At 46.5% G+C, this 22,762-nt stretch overlaps 1 protein-coding gene across 1 annotated transcript; it reads right to left on the reverse strand.

Annotated features, from left to right (window-relative positions):
• Positions 1–7,683: 7,683 nt before the first annotated feature.
• LOC142583507 (glutamate receptor ionotropic, kainate 4-like) lies at positions 7,684–22,299 on the reverse strand. The gene is made up of 7 exons (XM_075693995.1): positions 22,270–22,299; positions 20,514–20,672; positions 16,746–16,881; positions 14,248–14,477; positions 11,757–12,016; positions 10,178–10,368; positions 7,684–8,078 (listed from the first exon to the last, which is right to left on the reverse strand). The coding sequence occupies exons 1-7, from the start codon at positions 22,297–22,299 to the stop codon at positions 7,684–7,686; spliced, it is 1,401 nt and encodes a 466-aa protein (XP_075550110.1).
• Positions 22,300–22,762: the final 463 nt, after the last annotated feature.

Raw genomic sequence — 22,762 nt, forward strand, 5'->3', positions numbered from 1 at the left:
CTTGATGACTGATAGCCGTGATTGTGCAACTGATTCTAGAAGTGGTAGCGTAGTAGTAGTAGTAGTAGTAGTAGTAGTAGTAGTAGTAGTAGTAGTAGTAGTAGTAGTAGTAGTAGTAGTAGTAGTAGTAGTCGCAGGAGTTAAGAGAACGGACGCAGACTACCATAAACTTGTTTCGCCGCAAAGCATAGTGTCAACGCGAAAATGGCGCCTCACAAACAACTGTACAGGCGAGACTAAATGTCGCCTTAGCCGTTATGCAGTAAGGACGTGTTGGCTAAACAAAATTTTAAACCTTATCTGTTCGATTGATCTGCGATTTGTTGACGAGGATATCAGCCCTGTTCACAAAAAACACCACGCAGTGTAAACGAGACACGCGTGGTTTAGAAGAGTAGTGCAAGATCGGAGAAAATGCGAACAGATTAAATTGAATGTGAAGAGCACAAGATAATGCATAATTATACCAGGTAATGTTTCGATGCGCTACCCCTGCGACCTGGGTACCACGTACACAATGAAATTTCTACATATTGACCGTGCTGAAAACCCTCACTGCGAATGGGGCGGCGGAAATGAGGGTGTACAAGACCTTCCTATAGAGCGCCCTAAATATTTTAAAGCAAGAAATCGACTGATATCTGAACTGATGAGGCTTGATGAAATACCGACGAGCCTAAACAAGCCGCTCGGACTGTGGCCAAGAGCTCTCGCTTGTGGCTCTTCAAGAGTTGTTGGAAGTCGCTCATATTACGGACAAAGACTAGGATAATAAATGCGTGTGGATGTTTGCCTGGTGAAAATGGTATTGCCTGTATGTGCAATGTATATACTACACATGACGCTATACGTACTTTTCAAACAACATGGAAGTTCCAAGCAAGATGTAAAGTTACAATGATGAGCATTAGTGAATAACTAATGTCGCTTAAAGCCAACGTTTCGATAAAGGGTCTAGTATTCGCTGCCCTGACGAAAACAAGTCCACGTTGCTGCCCTGACGAAGTTGGTGCCCTTGTAGAAACGTTGGCTTCAAGCGACATTCCTTGTTCAACTACTCCTGATCATTTTGCACGCACTTTTCTCTTTTGTGACATCTTGTATATATCTGCTGTACCTGCTGTGCTTGTCAAATTTAAACTGTATTTCTATATGGTAATATTTCTTGCTTTGAGGACTTATCGAAATGTCATTTTGGAATGTGTCTTTCTTACCTTTGTGATGTTGTGTGACTTGTGGCACATTTCTGCGTCACTCGTGCGAATAGGAGTAGCCGGTGCCACCTTCTGGTTGCCAACATCTCCATATTTATTCACGCATAAGGAATTTCAACTTAGTATTAATGTTGTCCGCGGATATTTAGCGCACGGCAAAGATATGAACCGCCGTTTTTAATCTCGTTGTTCACGAGATTAGGCGGATGTTCGCATGTGATAAGTAGTTGAACATTTTGAGATTACATCCTTGAAGATATCTTCGCGATGGTGGTGAAGGTGTGTTGTAGTTACAGGTGGGTTCGCCCTGGCGATCGCGGCCGGTGACTGCTGCGTCTTATCGTCTCTTACAGTATCACCGGGGTATTTCTACATGTTCAGGAAATCACCATTTCTGAGGAATCTAAGAATAAGGCGTGAAAGTGCTTTGCAGGCCTGTAGCGGACCCTTCTTGGAAACACAAGTTATTTGGCACCAAGGGTTTCGCAATACATTCGGCATCGCCGCATTTGAATCCAACGAGTAGATATGTTCATTGTTTCATTATCTAACGACTTAGTGAGGGGTCGTCCCACGACCAGGTCGACGAGACTTCTGGTATACAATATCGGGACTTTGCTGTTTGACTCGGCGGAAGAGCTTTACGCACGTGCTCGGAAACATGTGCCGGGATTGTTCCTGGTCGTTTCTTTCCACAGTTGAAGGCATAATAGTTGCCTACGGTATTGAGCATATGTTATCCGGATGAAAAAAAAAGTTTTACGAAAACCACGGTGCGTAAAATGTATTGTTTACGATGAATGGTTCAGGCACAGTGTGGAATAATTACGTCATTGGAAGCGAAGAATCATTTGTTCAGAAAAAAAAAGTGTGTTTCTTGGTGTTTTGATCAAGGCCGAAGGGTGAAGAAAGAGCGCGCGCGAGTGAGAAACTTGGAGTGGCACGAGCTCCACATTTATTTCTGTTTCCTTTTTTTTTTCGGAATACCTTAATTTAAACAGATTGCTTTACGGCCTAAATGTCGGCATGCTTGGGCTTCTGGTGGTGATCTCGCTAAACATTTAAGAAAAGAGAACAGAGCCTTCGCAATTACGAAAGTTTTAGTGCGCACGGACTAAAGAACGAGAAACCTTACGAAGAGAGTCCCAATTAACTCGTTTTCGCAACCTATTTCGCTCTCCTGGATGAGAGGATGTGTGGTGAAACCAGAGCCTGAATTGCCACGCGCAAGTTTCCGAAACGTGAGCGTATTCTATTTGTAGTTTTATACAGTTATTTTTTTTCTTCCTCTTTCGCTTCCTCCTTTTGCCCCCACGGACGATATCTTTCTGATCTACGTGACCCTTTCGAAATAGAAAAGTAATTTCTTTCCACATAGAGGTTAAACAGACAGCATTTTCGTTGTTCCCGGGCGCGGTATACGTAAATCACGCCAAATTTACGCGCTCAAGCAACACGGTACGACGTGTTGGGAACAGACGAGAAACCACGTGTTCTGGCTTTCTTTGGTATCCGCGGGGCTCCTTCTTTCCTTCATTTTTTGTTGTTTTATGCTCTTCTCTCTCTCTCTCTTTTCTGCGCGATCCCGCTGCTCGGCAGGGTGCCTTCGGTTGCGTCGGCTGAGCAACGCATATGCGACCACACGCGAGCGACTGTGACACCGCCATTAATTTCAGCGCTCATTGCAACCTGCTCCTTCAATTCTCTCAGTTTCCGCGTCTCTGTGACCGTTCGTCCGTGCATGTATATACGAGTCATGTCCACGTGAGTGTGAGCACGTGACACTCGCGCATGCGCATGAGCGTGTGGTTTCGTTATTTTAACCTTTCGTTCCCCGCAAGGATGACCGAGAAAAGCAAGGTCTCTGACGTTAGTTTTCTTTACGGAAACGAAGGGGGATAAAGTTTGTTGTTTATTAAAACGTGAAAATGTCATACGTATATGTACAGTACGTTGCCGCTGAAGCTAGTTTTCCATGTAGCCAAGGTCTGTAATGTGGTTAGAACACGCATCGTGTAATGACAAGAAATGTTGCCCTTGGTAAACAGAGGGTCGAGCGACCCATGCGTGGCAGCGTATGGGAAAACACTGGACGTAAACTAGCGCAACCCGGCAGCGCTTTTTGGTGCTTACTATTTTGTAGGCCGCTGAGGTCTTGCACGTTTCTGAACTGTCCGAGTGCCAGTGACCCACAAGCACACAACCACAAGGCTTTAAGTACGAGTATACATCCGGCCTGACCGCAGCGCTTTGGCCTGACAACTTTTGCGACGAACACACGTTCTTTTTGCAGTTCCAGGAAAGAGTTTTGCAAATACGACCTCGTAAAACAAAATGGTTTTAACTGTAGAATTTTGTAGCAAGAGTACGACAGGCTTGTGAGTAGACACTTTATTTACTACAGAGTTAGTTACGGTCTTTCGAGAAGTCAGCCCTTCAGTGAAGCGTACGTGGAGCTCACCGCTTTCTCGTCTGTGCGTCAAGAGTGTTGCGCAGTAGCGAAAGATTTCTGACTCGCACTTGCGTAAGTACGGAATGCCATCAACTTCTAATGAGAGCACTTTTGCTGGCTTTTGAGTTCAGTACACTTAGCCACACTCTTTTACTCGCTTGGCCTTTTCTATCAGAGAAGGCACAGTCTTGAGCTCGGTTGACACGGCTACTGGTGCGTCTGCCTGGTTGATTTTACAAGAAAGTCGAAAGAGAGATAAAGATACGTAGAGTGAGCCAGTGAAGAACATCTTTAACCGTGGTGGCCTGTAAGCGTTGTAATAGATTAAGTACTATTAGGAAAAGTGTAACGCGCCAACTAGTGTAGCGCTGAGGTAGCGTTTTTTGTTCGCTCGCTTGTCTGTGGGATTTGTTCAAGTTACTGCCCAACAGTCGAGTACGTACTCCAGTCTTAGCGTAAGTTGGCAAAATTGGACCAAAAATTAGAAAGGCTTCATTGCCATCACGGTGGGTTCGCTGACGCGACGTGCGTGTACCTACGCGGGGGTGACCTGCGTTGTAACCACCAGCTTGTCGCTGTATGCATGAACTTCTGGAACAAGTGTCTGTCGAGTGTCTGTTTTCCTTGGCCTCCAGTGCTCGGTGCTGCGGGCTGTACCCGAAAAACGAGGCGTCTAAAATACGTATTTGGCCGCGTCTACATTTTTGCATTGTGAATGGCAGGATGTATCTATATTTCGACTGTACACTTCTCTCGTGCATTCTGAAGGCCACAGAAGCGCTGCCACTATTCCCGAAGACAACCGGACCGAGTGACCATCTGTGGCACCGCGCTCGGCGACACCACTGCACACGTACTCTCGCTTGCTCTCCTTCTCTTAGTCTTTTCGTCCCCTTTCCCCTTCCCACAGTGCAGGGTGGACAGCCGGGCTCAGCCCTGCCTGAACCTCCCGCTGTTTCTTTAAACTTCCCTCTCTCTGTGCTTTTTCTGTGCATTTTATGCGATTCATGTGCAGTGCTCAGCAATCAAAACGCGGTACTCGGAGCCGATACTCGAAGGAGGACACGCTGCGGATGCATTGTAGTATACGACGAAAGCGAGAACCTTTGTCACGTAGTGTGACTGCACCCTCAGCAACCTTCAAGCGCACGTGTAGGCGCGCAGAAAACGCAGGGCCGCCCTGCGGTCGGATTCTCGCGTTTCAATCGCTGAGCACATTACATTGCGCGAACTATTCTGTAGCGCACCCTGCGGTAAATCTTGGTCAATAATGAAGGAAACAATATAATCAATAACGTAATGACGAAAAAGAGCAGCTTTAGTGAAAATGATGCAGTGTTCATTTTTTGACAGAAAGGAAGAATAATGGCAAATTGCTCCGCACCAACTAGATTCGCAAAATTATCTCCCGACTTTTCTTTTATTGAAGTTTATAGTGCGCGTGTGTCACGCGACGCTATACGTCACGGTTTCTTCCGTCGCCTTTCTCGGAAAACGAAGGTGGGGACATCGTCCTCTCGCTAGGCAGAGTCCCTAGGTAAAAAAAAAGAAAAAAAGAAAGCATTTCGCCGTCAAAACAGCGCGGCTCGTGCAGCCCTCAGCGCGTCCGTACGGACGCGAGGGGTGCGCGGCGGCCTTGTTCATCTGTGTTCTCAGTCATTGTGTTCGTAATGGATGACCAGCTAGCCACCGTGACCGGCCCTAGTCGTCGGGCGCGCTCGGAGATCCCACGTACGCGGATTGTGACCTTGCACGGGGATCTGTAGCTGCACGATGTCGGTACGCGCTCCCTGTTTGCCGCGCCGCGTATTGCGTTGCGGAGGTGACTGCACGCCGCGGTGTGGTGTGGCCGGTGAAAACAACTCCGAAAAGGGCCCGCAGCGCTCGAGAAAGTGGGAGTAGCATAGTCCGCAGGTCTGCGACGTTATGTATCACTGACACGAACGCGTTGCAGTCGCATAGAGAAACATCCCGGTGGTTGCAACGGTCCCTTATACAGAAGCTTGTTATGACTGAGTTAAGACGTTAACCCGTGATGAGCAAAGCGCGGTCTAAAGGCGGCCAAACATTTCTATTTGAATTCGCAGAAGGCTGAGGCCCCCTAGGGACATTGCGCAAGACTTTCCTGTGCACAGCGAAAAATCATTCAACGTTGTGAAACAGCTTCACCGTAAGCGTGCAGGGTGGCGTTCTAAACGCGACAGAAACAGATTGCCACGTTACGTATCGCTAGCACGAACATCTCTAGCGCCGTATAATGAGAAGCTTGCGGGCTGTCGCAATATATATATTTAGCTTATCTCGTGTTACGTCAGGAATTTGCGCTACTTCGTCGCGATACTCCAAACGTGACTCGAGATTGTCATTTCCGATTGTCGAGTGCCCTATAGTTAAGATGTAATTTACCTTAAACAAAACTTCTTAAATCAACTTATTCTGGGCATGTAAAGCACCATGCCGGTTTGTGTACCGTACAGGTTGGTGACGCATTTTCTGTGCTGCGGAATGCAAAACCGCTGCATTTAATTGCCAGTCGGAGTCCTGGGCGCACCGTTATGTTATATACAAAACTTGCACCGCGCAGAGAAGGCGTAATTATTCAGCGAAGGAGCCGACTGGAAGCGTTTTCGCAAGGTTCTAACGTGACGCTGCAGTAACCCGGAATTAACCTGAAACTTTGAGTAGAAAAGAGATAAAGTCCCCGCCTCCCCCCATCCCACTGCCCCCCCCCCCCCTATAAAATTAAAATAGAGAAAAAAAAAGAGAAAGAGAAGAAACGATGTGAAAAAGAAGAACGCTTACGCGCGCAGACTGACACACTATATTATAAAATTCGAGGGTTCGAGTGTCAGTTAAGCGTCAGTTCGAGTGTCGAGTAATCTTTACTTTCGTTATCTTTACACTAGGGTGTGCATAATTTAGTAATCTGCAATGAAAATAAAATGTACGCTTCATGTTATTTGTTGCATCAGCATGCTATAGTATGTGAACGTAGTGAGTGACCTCCATATTATCGCATATCGAGCCCTATTTCTGCATCAGAAGTATCGCATTTTTTGTACGATTATACAGTCCAAAATGGAGACCAGCACTATTGCAAATAAATAAATAAATAAATAAATAAATAAATAAATAAATAAATGGGGACGATAATGCACGCGCTAACGTTTACGCTGTCCTTTTCATAAAGCCTTAGGGGACACGAACGGAAGAATGTGCTGGTGAAGCGTTTTTTATTTCCGCACGTCCTGTTGGTATATATAGTAGTGGGGCTAATCTCGGAGCTTACAAATGACTTTGTCTGGCGGGGGCTAACCTTGTTGCGAAGATAGAGTTCCGAATTAACTTTGACCATGTTCATCAAGTATGTGTCGAAATTCTAGCGTGCGGAACTTTTTTTTCTTGCATTTTATACTTGTCAGAACGTGGCTACTATGACAGGGGACGGATGGGCAGCAACGCATCTTCTCGGACTTGTATCTTTCCCCCGCGTAGAGCGAACCAGACATTTTTCTGCTCAACATCCCTGCCTTCTCTCGTTCTTTTCTCTCTCTTTGATGATAGATGCAGAAATAAATTTATAACAGTGGGCAACCGCTAGAAGCTCCAGCCTCGAGCCAACGTATCGACAAGGGACTTGCCTTGGCCGCGACAAAAAGACACGTCCTCTTGTCGAAATGTGGCTCCGCGCAGAAACATTTCGCCCACTGTTCGGTACTTCAAATTTCCATCTTCCACGCAGCCACATGTCTTGCCGAAATAAACGAACCATCGTTGCCTCTCAATCCGACGTTTCAACGGGTTGTCTTTCTTTCTTTTATTGCCTGCGACCTTGTTTCGCCGCCCTACCTTGCGTACAAGCTCCCCTGTACATTTTGCGCTCGCATATTGTATGCAATTAGGCTGACCTTTCCCTCGTCATTGATTAGCTTACACATCAACTAATGGCGCGCGGGAGAAAGCGCATCATCACGAACTCGCCCGAGCGCGCGCTTCGACTGCGGCCTCCCCGACCGACTACGTGCTCACGGGCGGCAAGTTCGGTAGCGGGCAGCGTTCGTCTCTTCTCGCCTGGCCTCCGGCGGCGCTGACTTCCAGCGGCAGGCCCGCCGTCGCCACCGAGTCGATCTTGGGAAACGCGTGCTGGACGAGATTTATGGAGACGCGCTTGAATCCCGACTGACCCACGACCCGCGTCTCCCAGCGCCGAGGCCGGTTCACAGGGGGCAGCGGTGGTAGCGGAGTGGGAACGGCTACAGCCACTGTAGCCGAGGATCGCTTGCTGCTTTGCCGACGCTGCTGCTGCTGCGTTTTCTTCGTACGTCGCGGTCGTATCATGCAAGAGGCGATTGCTTTCGGTGCGTTGTCGGCGGGCCACCGTTGGTCCTGGCTGATGCTTCTGTGGGACTTGTCTTTTGCAAGAGGGACAGGTAAACAGAAGAATACGGAGTGATTATTTTGACAATGTATTTTGCAAGAGGAAGTGCGAGAGAGCGAAACAATAAACGGATACGAAAACTAAGTCTAGATTTCGGGATATGAAGTTTCGCTTAGCAGGTGTTATTTACGGACCTGACTGAGTTTGAAATAACCGTAAGTTGCATACACGACAGTGTAAAACAAACGTTGTGCGAAAAACGCTTATGGCATAGTGTGATGAAGATTCCTTTGACTGTTTTGACTCTATATTCGGGGCATAACGACCGCATGTCGTGTGCGGTCCACTGAAGCAACGTAAATAATTTATTTTCTTGTGCTAAAGTTAAGCTTTCTGCTGTGGGAATAAAGTTTTGCGCTTATCTAGTACCGTCGGCACCTCGGTAGCTGTATTTTAACGGTGCATTGATACAAACCTACCTCCGCAAGGGCATAGTAACAGCAAGACATGATAAAAGAAAGTGGATAGCCTTTGAAGAAGTTGTGCTTCATAGCGCTTTCTGACAGGCTCAGCGACCCCCGCACAAGCCACGTAAGCACGGCAGTTGAGAAAATGCCGTCTGCACACCAGCTAGTGTGTTTCGAAAACAAGTCTCGCCGTTAGTCATGCTGCAGTTTTTACTTCTCGCGACACTAATGCCACGCCGGTGAGTTACGGTCGCTTTCATCTTCCATCCGCAATAGAGAACGAAACAATGCTGGGGCAACGAACATGACGGCCAATGCTCACGCAAAACGTTTCTGCGTCACCTGTATATGAACGGAAAACGAGGGCGAACGTATTTTTGGTGAGTTTTTTTTTATATTAGCGTCGCCACTCCGATGAAGGGCATGCACTCAAAGCATCATCTTCTGGATAAGAAAAAAAAAACTGCGTACTTTGAATTGGGATGTCACATGCGAAGGAAGTCAGAGAGCCAACGCATTACTACGCGCAAGAAAGCTAACACTTCACGCGGTAACGCCCGCTTCCTGTTTCAATGTATAAGGGAGGACTCCTAATAAATTTTGTCCGCTTCAATTTTTAATATGTTAAGTGCGGTCTACTGTTAAACAAAACACTTTAGTGGGTAGCTCTCAGCTTACTGGTGCTCAGGTTGTATGTGCCATTTGAGGTTATATTCATGCACTGCGCAGGTGGCAGCACCATCGTCCACGATTCGTATGTTGCAAAGCTAGGTGATTGTACAGTTGCCAAAGGGAAAATTTTGCAGATGATTTGAAAATAATGTGTCCCCTTTAATGGGAGAGGTTCTGCCCACGGCTGCCATCATTATGCGATTTTCGTGGTCAGGAAGCGAACCCTCGAACTTGTGCTCAGCAACAGAAAGCCGTAGCCGACGAGACACCGCAAAACAACCAAACAATATCAGTGCAGCTTTAACAAGACTTCAGAACAGCTCGATGGATCTGAATTGGTCGAAGTAAATTCGGTGCACTCTACTGCGGCCCCTCCCTTAACCATATCGGCATTGCACATGCAACGGTGATAGCTTAACAAATAAAGGTCAATTGGGGTGCGCAGCCATTTGTTACCCTAATTTCGCTGCTTGAATTTCATTTCACGCTCAGCATAATGCTTGAGCCTTTCACCCACAAAGACTTGTATTAATTCCACTTGTCGGGCCGTAATGTGAGATATATAGTCAGCATCGGCTGCAACAGTCAATGCCCTCGTTGCCTGAAGTCCTTATCTCTTTCGCTGGGAAAGCAGGAACGTCCATCGACCCGACACTCCTCGTCTACTCCTCCTACCGGAGATCAGCGCCGTGGTTGGCGTGAAATGTGCTCCGCTAGTACACTTTGATGATTATCGTAAGTATCAGTTTGTAATGCAACACTTCCAATGTCTACGTGAAGACACTCAAGTAAAGGAGCGTCTCCCAAGCCACTCCGCATGGACGAATAGCGCTACTGAGTTGCAGCGATTACAGTATTGTCAAAGGGCGTGGCTGCCCTCTTCTCGGCGGAGGGGAGACGTCAAGTGGTGGCGTGGTTGCGAATACGGGGGGCTGGGTACCAGTACCGACTTCCCAGTAATACACGGCTGTGCTGTTGCGAAGACGCTACTCACATCGGAATCGCGCGTATTCGCTGGCCAAGGCTACGAGCGCCAAGCAGTAGCCGGCGATCAGTATTGTGCCGTGGCTGAACACATCCGAGAGCTCGATGGCCTTGAAGTGGTTCTGCTTCATCTTTGGTCGTACGGGCTGATCTTCGCGTTCCCACTTGAGAAAGTGACCAGACTCAACAAGCCGCCTTGAGCTGCATGACAGTACGAAGATATGTCATGAGTACGTGCTAAGATGCCGACCCAGGGCGTCAGTTCAGCTGCATTCAAACGAACCCGCATACAAATATAAATTTACGTTAATTTTTCATGACGCCACGTTCGAGTGCGTGAACCGACAGAAGATTGACGTGGTACTCGTATACTCTGCCTTTATTTTAACAGAAGCTGCAAATAGAGCCCTTAGAATGACGACATAAGAGAGCAAGATTTGGGTAACAAGTGGCAACGCATTTCGTACCTTGAAGTATAGTGCAAGCACGAAATGCATTCTTATTGCAGTTGGCCACCACTGTCGTCCTATTTTTAATCGTGCAGTATATACGGTTATTGCATTAGAAGCCGACGGTGTTTCATTATGAAATACCACTGGATACCACCTATTGTTAGTACCGCTGCTAATTAAAGCTTCATATGCTTTCATAAACGAAGCAGTACCACACAAAAAGAACACTGTATTATTCCCTCGAAGGATTGTGTCTACACTTCAAGTACACGCCAAGATAAAACTTCATATCGGCAACTAGTGAAAGTTACATTTGAGATGTGATGTATGCCTCTCAGGGCGCTTCTAATTACACTTTTGCTGCAAAACTGTTTATTACCTACCCAGTGTACTAAAAAAAAAAAAACGATGTGAAAAATGAAAGTTTGAGTGCTTGCAGTTGACGCCAGCGTGTGGCCATGTGACGGGTTCTCTTACTCCGGGGTTTTTGACAGGTATGGTTCTTATTAGGCGAACTTATGAAACGAATGGTTGTTCCTAAATTATACTGAATATGAAATGGTGCACCGTGCTCCTTGGGCTGAGATAATTTAGCCGCTCAGATGTGGAACTTCCATTTGGTGACACATTGTACCTATCTCCAGATAATTCGAAATTTTCTTCCATCTTTGTGCTGCCTCTTTTCAGTGATGCTACGTATGTAAAGAATTTGGTAAGCTGAATTTTCAGAAAGTAAAATTACTTCGTATTTGAAATCAAACTCAGGAAAGTATCAATGCACTCTACATCCGGAGTGCTCAAGACGAGCTATGATGATTCTGGGCTTCTTGCGAAACGCAAGGAAGTCTGCAGCGCGGAGCATTTAATCTAACCGTGCTATATACACAATGGAAAGCCAAGGCAGTATTGAATTGCTCAACCTCTCCTTGTACGTGTGCAGCAGCTACACATCGCACTCCCACAAACACTAAGCATGGCTTAGATGGAGGTTACCATTCTCGCATTTCTGCGCGACTCTAGACTGTCTGGTACTCCGTGATACGCGTTCCCAAGCTACTAAAAGAAGTACTTGGCCGAGCAAGGTGGCCTAAATGTAGTTCCAGGTTAACCATTCCTGTGGCAGTGTCACGCACTTACACAGTAGAGAAGGCGTCCCGGTAGAAACAGGTCTTGTGCATGGCCAGCGACATTATGGTGGTGCCGACGTGGCCCGTGGAGACCTCGATACTCGTGACCTGTCGGTCGTGCAGCGCCGCGCGCAGCCCGCGCTGCGTGTCGATGTAGGCGTAGTTCTCGCGAATCGCCTTGTCCAGGCCCTCCTGCTTGTCCGGCACCAGGCGGTCCGGGTAGCGCACCATGCAGGCACGAACGGTGGCTAGCGGGCCTTCGCTGGACTCCTGCGGAGGGACTCAGTAAAGCGTTCGTTCGGGCTAATTTGTAGCTCACAGTAACATAATAGCAGCGCAAGCACAAAGAAAGCGACAGGACGATCGAGCGCTTACTTCCAAATGTTTTTTATATTTTTTTCAGAATGACGGTATTTATGGCTCAAGAATAAGCACGAAACACGAGACGCAAAAAGCACGTGTAATTATACAAGCAGAACCAGCAAGCATGCAAGGAAGCAAGCAGACAAACAAAATGAGATCGTTGTCTATGTTACACGGCTTTCACGTTTCAGCGTTTGCTCAGTTTCTTTATCAACGAAAGAGCTGCTATTTTTAATATCACATGTAAAAGCCAGGTAACATACACAAAGATCAAATATTATTTGCTGGTTCTGCTTGTATAGTTATATCTGTTTTCTTGCATCTGGTTGGTCGTACGCGTATGCTTTTTTTATAGCTATACACACAGTCATGTAGTTGGAAGTCAGTGCTCGTCCTGTTGCTATCTTTGTCATAGTAGTTTACATGCACTGCTAACCTCCTTCCATGAACGACTCACTTATTTGGTACGCTATGGTGTCGTTGGCCAAAAGGAATAAATAGTGTCTTACCTGACTGCTGCACACTTACACAGGTATACAAAGCATTGTGATCGGGCAATGAGTTGAATTTCGGACTACTTGAAGCAACACCAAGTATCATGCGTCCCAGAAGTGACAACCAGACGTCCTTCACAGAAAGTCAGAATCACATATAGCAAGCCCCAGTTGATTTTATCCTTATTGGTGATCAAATACATTTGCGCTGTGTAGTACAAGAAACTTTGCACAGACTTTGAATAAGTTGCGTGTCTGTCTGCAGTAAGAACATGTTCCATGTACTTGCAATCAAATATCTCGGCGGAATGCGATAAACGGTGATCCCAGCTCCTGATAGTTGCTGGGATCTAACCAGGTACTTCGAAATTGCAAGGCTGGTATTGTACTCTTTGCGTGAAAGTCGAGTAATAGAGACGAACAGAATATTGTCCCAGTAAGATTACTTCTAATCGTGACGCTACAAACGTCCAATGGCAAATGTATTGTTCTAGAGGGCAGATAAAGTTTACCTACTAGACTGAACTCAGATTTTGTCAGAAGAGAACCGAAATGTAAAATTTCTAGTTGCTTGAAGGATACAGTAGCTATCCTACGTGTGCCATCTGGCGGTGAACACAAGAGGACCGAGTTAATCCCACTCGGAGTGCATCCGCTCTTACGCTCTTACGCATGCCAAGGAGCGTGAACGCCTGGTTGCGCCATGCTGCATCGCGCACAACAAACTGGAATCAGCCTCGATCAGATTTTTGACGTTCGCTCTGAAAAAGGTGACCATCAGGCTGAGCGCTGCGAAGGCGGCCACTGTGTGCACTTCGATGGGCTTGTTTCAAGCTTTTCAAAAAGAGAATGATTGGCGTATATATTAAAAGCGAAGCTTTTATTTGCAAACCTCGATGGGTTTCGTGACCGTGCCTGTGGCCGGGCTGTTTCCTTGCCGCATAGTACAGGCCAACCAATCACAGCGGGGCACGCGCGCCGTGCGGGCCGCTGGGTTTCTTGCAGCACCACCAGATGGCATTCGCATCCGCGGCAGCGTCGGCAGCGGCGCCGCCGGCCGTGCGGTGAAACAAAGAAAAGGAACCAGAGAGCTCTCTTTCGCGCTTCAGCGGCTGCACACTAATGAGGGAGCAAACGCTTCTTGCGAATACAATTGATTCGAATTGCGCTACGTACATATGCGCATGCTGCCTCTGAAACCATGATGCTTTCAAGGCGTCCGTCGTACTCGCTGGTATTCTGAAACTCCGCTTAACGAAAGGGTCGGTATAATTTGTGTGCTCCCGCGCTTATGTGCGTGCGTGTGTTCGTGCACTTCTGTTTCGGCTTTTAATGCACTCACACAAAGCTTCACTGTACGCACATTGCAACTCGTTGGATCTACTGCATTTTTTTTCTTTCTGCCTTTGGTGCAATAAGCTTACGGAGGTTTATCAAATAGCAAGGTAATCGTCCTCCAAGAAATTTTATAGTGATGGATAAACTCCATTTTCTTAATTTTATGACCCTCGCGTTTTGCCATAACGTCTCTGAACTGCGGTCTGCGTTATCGTGGCACGCAGTCATTTCTTCCGTATTTGAAACACGAATGACATGCTTGTGTGACCGAGCTCTCAGGTATGGTTATTATTCCCAGTAGCGTACCATGATGAGTGTATACTGTGCGGTGCCGTTAGATGTCCCCGCCGTGTACTTCCCGGCCAGGATGGCCTCTTGCAACCGCTCGGACGTGTCGACGCGCGGCGAGAAGGCCGGTACGCTCATAAAGGACAGCAGCAGGCAGCTGTATGAGTTGGACGCCACCACCGACAATATGAGCCACGCCGTGAGCAGGCAGCGGAAGCTCAGCGTCCGGAACTCGCTGCCCCAGTCACCTGTGTGTGCATAGGTTTTCGTTTAACCATTGCTTCAATGACAGAGAGAGCAAGACAGACAGATAGAGAGAAAAGACAAGTGACAAGGGAAACGCGAAGAGTTTAACCAGATGGATCCTGGTTGTATACCATACACTGGCTACACCACACATTTACGGCTACACCACACATGGAATCTCGCAACGCTGCGCCCATTAAACCCGAACTACAAGAAACAGATTTCTCACGAATTCGCATCGTCGTCTAGATAGACTGCAACGTGGGGTCACGTTCGATCGGCGCCAAATCTTCCATACCACCTACGCCAACGTTGGAAGAGGCTCGCGAAGCAAGGGGCAAGCTAATTGCATGGACCATGATCTTTGAGAAAATGCAATGCGCAGGTACCGCTGTCGCGATTATACGGTCAGACGTAAGCTGATCTCACTGTACATTCTCTTCGTCATCGTATTCATGGCCCAAAGGAGCCCCGTCCTACCGGCTCGCAATTTCTTAGACGCTCCCGCCGACCGGAGAATGCCTGCTATGGGCTAGGGTCAGCACCCAGCTCGCGGAAAGGGAAGTGCGCAAACGCAGCAGCGTGCCCAGGTATAACGAATCTGGAGATGATCTTTGCTGTTTCTGAGAATGCCGGCCGCGATTAAATATCTCAAGCTTGAAGCCGATGAGCAATGCGTCCTGGCACCGACAGCAAACCGTCGGCGATATGGTCGAGTGCTTATACGAGGTTGCTTACCCTTTCGCATTACTCCTGCCGCCAAGCCAAAAGAGATAAAGAGAAAGAATGTGCGTGTGTGCGTGCGGATGCCTGCGTGTGCGTTTGTGTGGATGGGACTATGAGACAAGCTCCCGAAGGGTCTGGCGACGTTCTGAGATAGGGTTGGAGAGCAAAAGAGGGCCACCTGATTGGATGATGTTTAGACGGTGTGTTCTTTAACTCATGGATTCCATGGGGTGCTCGGAAAGCCTTGAGGCGGTAGGCCACGCAATTTTTTCTATATAATTCGGAAGCCAGGATTAAAAAAAAGAAAGACTTTCTAATTTCTGAATTAACATGTCTTATTTAGCTTATTCAACTATTTAAAGTGAAGGAAATGGTTAATTTTATCTTTCGGCAGGTATTTTTTGTCATAAAATGTGGTAAAAGTGCTAGTCGCGCCAGCAGTGATAAGTAATTAAAAAATTGCTCAATTGAGTAAAGCTTTGACATTTGTATAGCTAAGTGGGGAATATGTGCAATAAACTAGGATAAATAAAATATGATCAATATTAAACTACTGTCCGAAAACTAAACAAAGTGAGAAAAATTACCAATTTAGACCAAAGTTATTTGCAAAATGAGCTGTAAATGCAAATATATTGCATCAATTTCTTTTGTTCTAGTTCGTCGCACACATCGCTATGTGAGGAACGAGCGCGCAAAATTTCGTATCAAAATATTTATTTAAGAAAGTTATCAAACCTTGCCTAACGTGACAAGTAGCAAAATCCTGTTTTGAGAAAAACGTAAACAAATCTTCAAACCATGTGAAAAGTGTCAGAAACTACACAGAGGCCTAAATGCACCAGATTCGCAGGTGGAGCCCCCATGAGATGCACTAGAGTCTCTTTTTGTTCGTGTGGCTGCTCGGCGACAAAAAATGAAAGAGGCATTTTGGGTAAGGTTTATATAAAAGAAATAGTACTGATTTTCGGCTTCGCTAAACGAGGGTATGGGTTGGAAAACTCACTGTAACTCCTAAACTAATAATTATAGGAAGATAACTTTTCGCAACGTGCTGCTGAATGTTTGGGCAGGCATAAAATGTAAAAAAAAAAAAAACATCAGTTTTCTAGTTGACTTTTCAATGTGGCCTACCACCCTAACACCGCGATCCGGGATCAGCTATAAAGCTATGATTCCTTCTTGTCTAACTTGCTTCCATGCAGGTAAGATAAACAAACCTATAGCCTTTGCATGCATATTTCACCCCTGCCTTTTTCCTGGTCTGCTTGGTTATAAGGCGCATCGAGGACCGGCCTCGCGAACCAATGATTTCGATCATAACACTGCGCGTGGTCTCAGATGCCAATTCAAACGAAGGCCGACCCTCTTACTGCACTCGGAATTTTTAAAAATAAAAGTGGATTCCATGCGTTGCTGCTTTAGTTTCATGCGGCAGCATTACATGACCGGCTCAATAAGTCACGCTTGTTTGAAGTATGGCGCCCGGTGACCAGAATTAAAGACAAGTGTTCCGAAGACGCAAGAAAAGAGAGGTTGCTCACTTTGGCGAATGAGCGTGGCCAGCAGAAGCCAAATATCAGGTGCGTCGCCGACCAGCTTTTCCCGCGGTGTCCAGCGGCGCAGTACGACCACGCCTGCCCAAGCCACGAGCAGCGAGGCGAATAGCGCCATCCATACCTGCGCATTTGTGCAGACCGCAGTATAGTTGAGCGGTTCAGCCGTATATTTGTTGTCGTCCTTTTAAGACTGCTAGCGTATTAAAGTGCTATTTAGAATGATAAAGCTTCCACTGCTTGCAGTTCTCACTGTACAGTGTTGACAGGCGCTTCTGTGGAAGGCAGTTTTTCCTAGATGAGCTAAGGCTGGGGCTAGTTGGTTATGCATCTTGGAAGACCGACTCGCTAGTGAGCCACTCGAACGAACGGCGAAAGGAAACACACGACACCTGGGCAAGCGCAAACTTACAACTGTTTATTCAACTCCATTCAACGACGACAATATGCATAGCGCTGCGTAGACGGTAGGCGTAGTCGGAAGCGTCAGCAGGGACGGTGGGCGAGTCGTCGAAGAATTCGCCAGGGACTCGTAGAGTGGTGCCAAACGCAAGCTCGGCGGCGCTGGTGGAAGATTCACTGCGAGGAACGGCGCGGATACCAAGCCTAACGAAAGGAAGGCGCTCGATCCATGATGAAAGAAAAGTCAAAGCCATGAGTGAAGCTTTCAGTTGGCGGTGAAAACGTTCGATGATCCCATTGGATATCGGGTGGTAAGAGGTAGTCTTGACATGATTGACGCCGAGTAGCCGAGATAGATTGGCGGAATGTTGAGTTCAATTGACGACTACGGTCAGTCGTAATGGTGGAGGGGACACCGTAGCGGCTAATCCAGAGTGTGATGAGTGCTCGAGCTATCGGCTCCGCCGTTATGTCCAGGAGGGGCATCGCTTCAGGCCATCTGGTGAACCTGTCAATGCAGGTTAACAGGTAGCGGTGGTTCCCGCAGGGAGGAAGGGGGCCAACAATATCGACGTGCAGAGGGCTGAAGCGGACGTCCGGGGACAGAAATACGCCAATAGGAGTTGCAGTGTGGCGGTGCACTTTAATCTGTTGGCAGCTGAGGCACGCGCGTGACCAGCGACGAACGTCTACGTTTATACTGGACCACACATAACGAGAAGGGACGAGTCGCTGTGTTGCGCGAATGCCAGGATGAGCCAAAGAATAGCGGGCATCAAAGACCGCCCGACGGTACGGGCGAGACACGTAAGGACGCGGACATCCGGTCGACGTATCACTAACGAGGGGCAGGTCGCAATGAGGAAGCGCTCCAATGACGTCACCGAACACGGTCAACTGCGAACTGAGGTGGTGGCGACGGAACAACGGTTCGATGGTATTGAACCAAAGTTCCGAGTCTGACGATCAGAACACCGGGAGCTTGAGAGCGGAGGCCTCGAGATCGCGGGGTAGTGGCACTGACGGCAGTATTTGATTTGGGAGAATCCGAGACCATGGCTGACTGGATACAAGACGGACTGCGAAGACAGCGTGGCTCGAACTCCTTGTGGTGGTAGGCCCAGCGAAGCAGCTGAGGCACAGGGAGCTGAGAGCGATGACGCGAAGTTTGGAATCACGAATTTGTGGGTGAAGAAAAAACCAGACAAACGCTGGCGCCTGGCGCCTACAAATTATATTTAAGCCCAGCCCGCTCAATCAGGCGGAAGCCTGATTCTGCCGACTTATCTTGCCTCCCAAACACTGGCGCATACCCACTATGGGGAATTGGCCAAGAAGCAGGTGGTTTCCCGTATGTTTAGAATTAAAGCAAAACTAGATTTGAATAGTAGAGCGTGGGCCTAAAGAAAGGTAATTTAGAAGCTTAATGAATATATTGTTAACAATTTTGATAAAGTGAGTTAACATAATGAAATGAAATTTTAGAAATAATTGATGATTTTAGAAATTCAGCAAGGTAGTCTTTTTGTCTCTCTAATAAAATTGTAAACTGCAAGAAAAGCTTTCCTGGGGCTGAATCCCGGTGAAATCGCCCCAAAAGAAAGAATGGTTGACGAGGTTAGCGACAGCCCAAGTTTGCTAAATGAGCTTTCTAAGAGTTTTCTTTGTTTAGAAAATCTGCAGCACGAGACAAAGTAATGATCGATGGATTCAGGTGCATTGCAAAAAGAACATAGAGGGGACATAGCGAGACCAGACTTGTGTAAGTAAAAATTTAGAGGCGGTATACGACATCTCAATTTTATAAAGAAAACTTCCGATGGCCTTGAAGGACACCAATTATTATTCCATGGGAAGCCAAGATGGTGGAATTCAGAAGATGGTGTTAGCATGGATATTGCAGAATTTTGCGATATAGAGAAATTTCTGTACCCATCCGCGGTGACATAAGCTGATGTTGGCAAAACAGATATAGGGCCTCGTGCGAGTGAATCAGCCATGTCGTTCAAGTGGAACCCACGATGCCCCGGTACCCAAAGCAAACATACTTTCCGTGACTACGGAGGTACCATCGAACAAAATGTTCGTTGGGTTCTCGAATTTGAAGATGCAGTAAGTGCTGTGCATACAGATAGCGAGTCGCTCACGATAACAGCTAATGGGTCATTTTGGTGTAGCTTTCGTAATGCTAATATAATCGCTAATAATTTTGCCGAATATATGGATGTGAAGTCGGGAAGGCGAAGGGAGTAAAATCATTGAAGAGATTCGGAGAAGATCCCCACTCCAGCCTTCTCATTACACACAGAAGCGTCAGTAGCTATTACATTTTCCGTGACTAGCTAATGTAGATGGTCGTGTAAGGTATTAATTAAATGTGCTTGGTAATAGTTTAACATGATTTGGAAATATGTCCGCGAACTCAATTTTGAGGTCTGGTAAGGCATCATTTGAATGGCAAACTTGGCTTATAGGCGCATCCAATTTTTGTAACTGTGCTTGCACAAATATTACCTGAGGGCTGTGTAATCTTGACCACGATACTTAAAAAAACTCAGACAGTTCAGTGATAAATACATATTGCGTTCGTCTTTTACAAAATCCTAAATTTTTAAAAATGTCTGAACCGTAAGCATGCGGAATCTACAATCTAGGGTCGGTATATCAGCTTACTGATACAAAACAGTGTTGGCAACAAATCTAGGTAGCCCGAGCTTCCCTTTCTGAAAGTATGAGAAGTTTAATTTTGTAGGCGGGACCTCCCGAAAATATTGCCGGCAGAATTCTAATATTGGCCGAACATACATCCTATATATATCATCAGTGAGGTATCCCTGCGTAGTGCAGAGCGGCGTGGCTCCACTGACTCCACTGCTCGCGCACCGTCAGGGGTGCTGGGCGTGCCGTCGTCGTCTTTTGTGACCGGACCATTGAGGCTCGTAGTAGTGCGCTACACCTTTTTCGTTCGTTCTTGTGGCTCACGTTTCGCTTCAACAGGTATATTCCGTCCGTTGTGCTAGCCCTGAAGGCGAATAATTTATTACAACTTACTGATAACACCGAATGATCAAACGATTGCAAACAAAAAACAGTAGACGTGGCATAACAATGAGCCATGACGCCGCCTTTTATCTGGTTATTGTAGTCGGCGCGATTGTATTAGTCGAGAAGGCAATACTTATAAGCAAAAGTGTTTAGTTGTAAATATATAGTTTGGTTATATGCAATGGATAAAAGTTTTAAGCGTTGTCGTAATCAAAAGCTCTCTTACTTGCGCGGAAGGAATTGCGCGAACAGAGCAGGGTTGTGTACCTTAGTAGCGTGATTTGTCTAAAGGCATGCGCTGTCTCTTGCCTGTTGCTGGAAAGGGTAGATGATGGCTTGCGTGAGCGGGATCGGTGTGGGCGCCTTGGAAACGAAAGCAAACACGTCCGTTATGTACGGGTAGACGAAGTCGATGAACAGGAACCGGGAGTAGAAAACGCTCAGTCCGCCCAGCGCGATATCCACGTCCTGTGTGTGGCAGAGACAGATAGGCAGGTTCAGCTGGCAGGAGCTATGCCAGACAACTAGACATGTCCTATACTTCATAAAATGAGCTCTTGGCTCAAATTGACTGCGTACTTGCGCGGTCAAAGAAAATGACTTCCTATAACAATACGTGCACTAGAAACATGAGCATGCATTGGTCTTCTACATATGCGTTGCGTGTGGACACACACAGCCTATTGCTTAAGTAAGATAAGCACATGAAGACAATACGGACATACTTATGTACGTTTACGCTGCAAAAATATTCGCTAAAGAATCAACGAGACTGGCAACCTTGCTATGGGAAGTAACGTCAATTCTTACGAGAAGTAGATGACACAATCAGGGGACGCTGCTGCAGCTGCTTCTGCATCTACTTTAGGACTACTCTCATGACGAGTTGCACAGTTTGTAACCTACTGGTAAGTGTTACCAACCGAGAGAAATGGACATTCAAGGTACCATCTCTTAATGAACATCCAACAGCCTTGTGTTAAAAGAACTCTTGTCTGGTGGTTACTTCTTAGAGCATTAATTTCAGGAAACTACTCTGGCTATTGCTATGGCCGCTCGTAGTTTCGTAATTTTTTTTTCGTGCAGTGTCGCAAAATACAAAGCTCTTGAACTCTGTACTGGAAATGAGTGATTGTAATGATATAGCAATATGGCGTCCTATCATGCGGTGATTACCGTTGAGATCTACATGAAATCCCTCCTATGATTATTCTTGAAGTATTACGACCTTATGCTCGGCTGATGTTGCCCGCTTACTACCTTTGTTTTCTGACGCCGCCTACCTACTGCTCACGACTTTGTGATCTACTGATTCTGTTTACTTGCGATGCATCATCTATATATGCCTCTACCACAGTGGCTATTACGCACCACACTCGAAGCCCATCAGTAACACAACAATGCAACGACTGCAGTTGGGCGCATGATTTTCTTTATTGAACGTCAGCTTTATTTTATTTTGTATTTGTTGTTAATTGTGTCGCCCCGAAATATTTGCGAGGACAAGTATGACGACATGATACGATTACACCCCGAGGTCGACACGTTGAGAATTTTGTGCCGGTGTCACGAACGAAAGCCCAGTGAGTGTCCTGCAGAATGCTGTCGCATTAACTAGCGTACAGAGGAGCTTCGTTTGGTTGCACCGTCCGTAGGTATAATTCTGGGGCATAGTGATGGAAAAAACAGCTTGCTCAGTTTTGCGTGCCGCGCACTCTCGTCATGTGCCTGTTCGCATGCGTTACGATTTTCCGCGTGAAATACGTGGTCTGCTGCATATTACGCAGTGTAAATCAACTTTATGCTCCAGGCAGTGCTGGCGGGTACATCACCTGCATTTGTTTTTGTTGAGTGGAAGAAGAACTTGATCGAATTTCGGCTCACGTTGCCAGCTCCATATTTTATTCGAATTCCCGAGTGGCGTCAAAATGGACATTAACATGCATACCATTTCGATCTCATTCAGAATTCAGAATTCAGAATTCAGAATTCAGAATAGTGAGAGGATATTTTTATTGAAGGCGTCTTTTCGAGATCGGTAACATTAGTCGCTAGGTGTACTCACGGAATCTTGAGTGGGCGTGGGGAAGATCATTGCTGCTAAACTTATGCTAGCGAAATTTCAGGAAATGCCTAACTTCCATCACTCAGGGCGAAGTTAATCGCAGTGAAATGTAGAGGAAGAAATATTCGAGCAACCAATTCACGTAAATGCATTCGACGACAACGAACCACTGACTCAAGAATAAGCTTACGATGATTAGCGCAGTGATGTAAACGATTCGCGAGTTGCGTCTTAGCCAATAAAGTAAGCTATTTTTTTAACTTGCTGTTTTTATCACTCGTTCGACTTACATTCAAGGGAACCCTCCCCTTCTTTTTTTTTTTTGACAGTCGGATTTCTTGGTGATGCCTTAGATTTGAGGCCGGTGTTTCAGGCGAGACTGAAATTCTGCCACTTCTTTCTACAAAAATAAGCACTAGAAACTTGTAAAGTTTATAATAATACGTATGAACATTTTCGTTCTCTGCAAGATGCAACTCAGCACACGAATTCA

This window comes from Dermacentor variabilis, chromosome 5, assembly GCF_050947875.1.
Source record: "Dermacentor variabilis isolate Ectoservices chromosome 5, ASM5094787v1, whole genome shotgun sequence".
NCBI lineage: Eukaryota > Metazoa > Arthropoda > Arachnida > Ixodida > Ixodidae > Dermacentor > Dermacentor variabilis.